This window comes from Athene cunicularia (genome assembly GCF_003259725.1).
Source record: "Athene cunicularia isolate RWA chromosome 4 unlocalized genomic scaffold, athCun1 chr4_part1, whole genome shotgun sequence".
Classification (NCBI taxonomy): Eukaryota; Metazoa; Chordata; class Aves; order Strigiformes; family Strigidae; genus Athene; species Athene cunicularia.
This window is the reverse complement of record NW_020799098.1, coordinates 10,824,804-10,829,387: the sequence shown is the minus strand read 5'-3', so window position 1 is coordinate 10,829,387 and position 4,584 is coordinate 10,824,804. Positions and strand designations below refer to the sequence as shown.

The window sequence follows — 4,584 nt, the reverse complement described above, 5'->3', positions numbered from 1 at the left end:
TTTTTTTTTTTTTTTTTTTTTTTTTTTTTTTTTTTTTTCCCTGCAGTTGAAAGGATTATTACAAATATTAACATTACATCACAGAGTTAAAAGGTTAATTGATCACTGTTCAGTACATTCTGAGTCATTTGCTATTCACTTTTGCCATAATCAGGATATAATTATATTGTGCAAAGTGGATTTTGCCATCTTCTTTCTATCTGAACATTACCAAGTTCAGCAAATTCCTGCATTGCCACATTTTTCAGGGTGGAGATATTTCCCATAAACTTCTAAAATAAAAGTGACTTCCTTCTTCAGACCTTGCATTTAGTAAATGTGAGATTGTGCGTTTTCTATGTGTGACAAACTGGTACCTCATGTGTCACTACAGACATGACTGAGGGTTGGTTCATGTAAATGTGTCAAGGTAGAGCTTCTGTCTCAGTCACAAGGACCGAGTTGGTTCAGTGACAGAAAAATGGGAAGTATTTGGGGAGGACATCCTCAAAGGCTCTTTGCCCCAAAGGCAAGACACTGTCCAAGCAGCACTAGATAAAAGGTTGTGGTGGAGGTGGAGGACTTGCTGCCATGCCTCTTTCTCTATTCTTGCCCTATTCTGTTTTTTAGAGGGGTGACAGTGAAGCAATCTTTAGGGAGGCACTGTGAAAGATATCCTCCATTTTCTTGCTCTTTGGACTGGTGACTCAGGTTGCATTGTGAGCTCAGTATTTGCTACTCATTTCAGAAATGTGAATGAGATTATGATCATTAGCAATATATTCGTCTGTTCACTAAGAGCCAACAGATGAATTTCATCTTTTTTTGTAACAGCACTGAAAACAAGAAAATGATACTAAGATGCATTCAGATGGATATTTCTAAGGCTGACTTGATTTGACCAGGCATCTTATCTTATTAAAATCTGTGTAATTTTTCTTCTGTTGGTTTCAGTGCAATTATGTTTTGGCTCATAATACATCAAAGGGATCACACAGTAATACATCTATTTTCATGACTGAAAGATATCTTACTCTTCTTATTTAGTGTCTAGAAAAACATCAGTCATGTAAATATCAAATGTATATTTCTTGCATTAGGAAGATAGACAGTATGGGATGAACCTACGCAACCATGCAGCAAGTGTCACTTATTGTACATTTATTTATTTCTCATGTTTTATGTCTTCCTGTTCTCTCTATTTTGAATTCACTGGAATTTTTTCCAAGCAGCTTCAAACGGAAGTCATCTGGGTTTTAAATGCACTTACCATAGGAATTATTTCACTTTTATGCATACAAATGGGAAATTTTTCTGTCAGAGTTCAGCCACTTGTGGCAATGTTCAGTCCTAGTGGTCGTAAGTCAGCTTTTCTATGCAGAAGGATCAGAACAGCTTCAGGAGTCAATGCCCTGCAAGTTGGGAGCTCTGCAATTTGGAAAGAGGCCAGAAGGTTCTTCAAGCCTTGAAAAAAGTTCTGGTCTTATATCTTCAAACAGTTATGTTTTAGGGTACAGAAAAGGGCTGTTTTATCTCATAGTACTCTTTTTTTTTTTTTTTTTCTGGAATGAATATAGCAAAATAGTATATTCTTGCTCCTGCAAAAGGTTTCACAAAAGATGTACAGATAATAAAAACTTCTCACCCTGTTCTTTCCACCTTCCTGGAGAGTTTGTCCACTGCAGATGAGCTGTATGCCAGACATTTGCTGGAACACTCTGAAGGTTTGCTCTCACTTCTGTGGAAAAATTGTTTAACCTAGCTGCAGTTTCTACCCCCATGATTAATACACCTATCTCAACTGAGGTGCTGAGGCCACTAATCATCCGTGAAGCACAGACCAGGAGACACAGGTCTGGAGACAGCTGACTGGTCATATAATGATGATAAAATTGTTGTCCCCTTGTTTTCTTTGGCCAAACTAGCGGTCAGCCAAGTGCATGCAGAAACTCTTACAGGTAAGTACATGCAGCTGTGCTCTTAAGCATACTGTGGGATTGCAGGTGTCACCCAAATCTCTCTGAGATGCTGCCGTGTTGCTCTTCATGCAAAACTTCTACATAAGTTGGTAGATATGACACAGGACCTAGAGGAGACCCACAACTTCCAGGAGCAGCAGCCTGATGCAAAGGGGGTTAGGCCCAAATGTCTCAAGTGTCACTAGACAACTGTTCGGTGAGCCTGGACACCCCAAGTCACTTGTGTCTATCTCAGGATTGCCACGGGAGAGGAGCAGTCAATTATGTCACCAAGATTTTGACCACTTACCAGCACAACTCTCTACATTCAGAAAGTGAGAAATAAACTGCAGCACTTTCTTATCTCTGATAAGACACACTTCTTCTCTCTTTCTATAGAGGGAATGATTCTTGTCTCCTAGTGGCCTTGCTAGGAAAGTTCCCTTTGCCTTTATTGAGTCCAAGGAGTAAGTAAGTACAGGGCCCTTCCCCTGCAGGGACCATGTACTGTAAGAAAGTAAGTGTTACTTTAATGTTTCATGAAGCTTGAGTTGGGCACTGGGCTCAGTGTGAATATAACACTCAAGTGTTTCCATCTCTCTTTAATGTTTAACAGGTTGATAGAGCTCCTTCCTTTTGTTACCATAAATTACTACTGGGGAATTATAAGCAAGTGCCTCACCTACAGTAAGGCTGCATCAGATCCATTTGTTTACTCACTTTTACGTCAACAGTACAAAAAAGTTCTGATCAACATCGTCAACAGGATACTTAAGAGGGACCTGTATCCGTCATCGGGGTACAACAGCTCTCTCGACACCGAAAATGATTACTGCTTGCACAGAACAAACTAACAACATGAAAAGCATTCCCCACCTGAGACAGGTGTTTGCTGCTGCTGGAAAGCTGCCTTTTCCCTCTCATGCTGACAGTGGTGACAGTGTCTCCAGGGTGTGAAAGCTGCATTGATGCAATGCATTTCATTGTGGACTTTCATGAAAGGCTCTTCCCTGGTCTTCAGCCAAGTACAATACATGGCAAAGCCTTGTCCCTGAGTGAATGGAGTGGGCTTGAGGAGGTTTAAGAAAGCCTTTGGAGGCTTTATTGAAGCTTAGAGAGCTTTTAATGTTTCATGTCTGAAGACTTGGTATGTCTTGGAGCATTCCACACATATCAGACATGATATTCTAGTGTTTTCTGAGATCACAGGAATCCCCAGTTTGGAAGCAGAGGTTGAGAGTCCTTCTGTCCTGGGCACATAACTTGGCAGCCCAGGATTTGCTCTGTTAGTTTTGAACATTACAAATAAGTCTTTTAATTGATTGATTTATTGTATTGGTGCCTCAAGTGAGTCAGCACTTTGAATCTGAGATTGTTGTTACTATTTATTACTAGGCATCATGATTGTAACATAGCCTTTAGGAAGTGGTACATATATTTCATATGCCGATATTCTATCAAGCATAACCAAAGTCCACATATCTGAGTTACTAATATTTAGCACTTCAGTGGTATGTGATTACAATAATTGCAGCAACAGTAATGAAGATATATATGAAATTTAGTTAAATAGCACTGTAGTTCCATCACTGAGCTAGTAGTCCTATTCAAACAAGCTTTTATTCAGAAAAAAAAAAATCAGTTAGACAGTAGAAGTGACAGATACCACTGTGTTTAAGATATATTACTTCAGAAGCTACCTGTTTTCAAAGAACAGGCTAAAATATACTAATTCTTTTTAAGGGATATATAATGTGTAAAATATTTCATGCATTGGCTATATTTAGTGGATTGTAATAATATTGTACAATCTTTTCTTTTATAATGATCAATTACTCTGGTGATTTTAACTGATACCAAGAGATGTCTGAGAGAGATTATAACAGACCTGCTGCCAAATGCCCAGAAACACAAAGCTGCTTTATTATTATAGGTATTTTTCTTTTTTATTTATTTTTAAATCTAAACAGGCTTTGGAAAAATGGGATTTATTTTTGAACAATATTCCTTTGATTCTATAAGACATGAAACAAAATATTCTATGCCATTCAATAAGTTACTATTTTCTAATCAAGTACGTAAGGGGAAAACTAAAGCAATTCTAAAGTATATTTTAAGAAAAAAATACAGTAAAGAACACTTATTTTTTATGTAACAATGGACTTGACCCTATTATGCATTGATAAGGCTACTTCTGATCAAACTAAGCATATAAGCATGTGATTAGGCACAAATATAATTTCCTTTGAAGTTAACAGCTCTAATCTCATGCTGAAAATTAAGTACACAACCATTTCGTAAAATCAGTGTTGAGCAGTCAGCACATCGAGAGGGTTTCTCCAACCATCCATGATGAGGAAGGAGAGCATCTTACTGCAATCCCACTGAAGTCAAGGAAAGGTGATGCTGTGTAACAAATACAATGCTTTCTTATCTCCCGCTTTTAATCTCTGAGGCCTTTCTGATGCTTTTCTTTTTCCCCATGCAAGTACCTTAGGCCTCTGTGTTTTGCATCTATAGTTCTGCCTGTGTTTAAATTGAATGTACTATAATGGTTTTGTCTTCTTAGTAAAGTATTTGTACTCTCTCCAATTTTGTGTAAATACAGTATTTCAGAAAAAAAAAAAAAAAAAAAAAAAAAAAGCAG

The 4,584-nt window shown here is 37.7% G+C and overlaps 1 protein-coding gene across 1 annotated transcript in view; it reads left to right on the top strand.

Moving 5' to 3' along the window:
• GPR78 (G protein-coupled receptor 78) overlaps positions 1-4,565 on the top strand; it is a 7,204-nt gene extending 2,639 nt beyond the window's left edge. Inside the window, exon 3 of the mRNA XM_026847209.1 lies at positions 2,554-4,565. Within this exon, the coding sequence (XP_026703010.1) occupies positions 2,554-2,791 (238 nt within the window). The 3' untranslated portion in view covers positions 2,792-4,565. The remainder of the gene's footprint in view (positions 1-2,553) is intronic.
• The last annotated feature ends 19 nt before the right edge of the window (positions 4,566-4,584 follow it).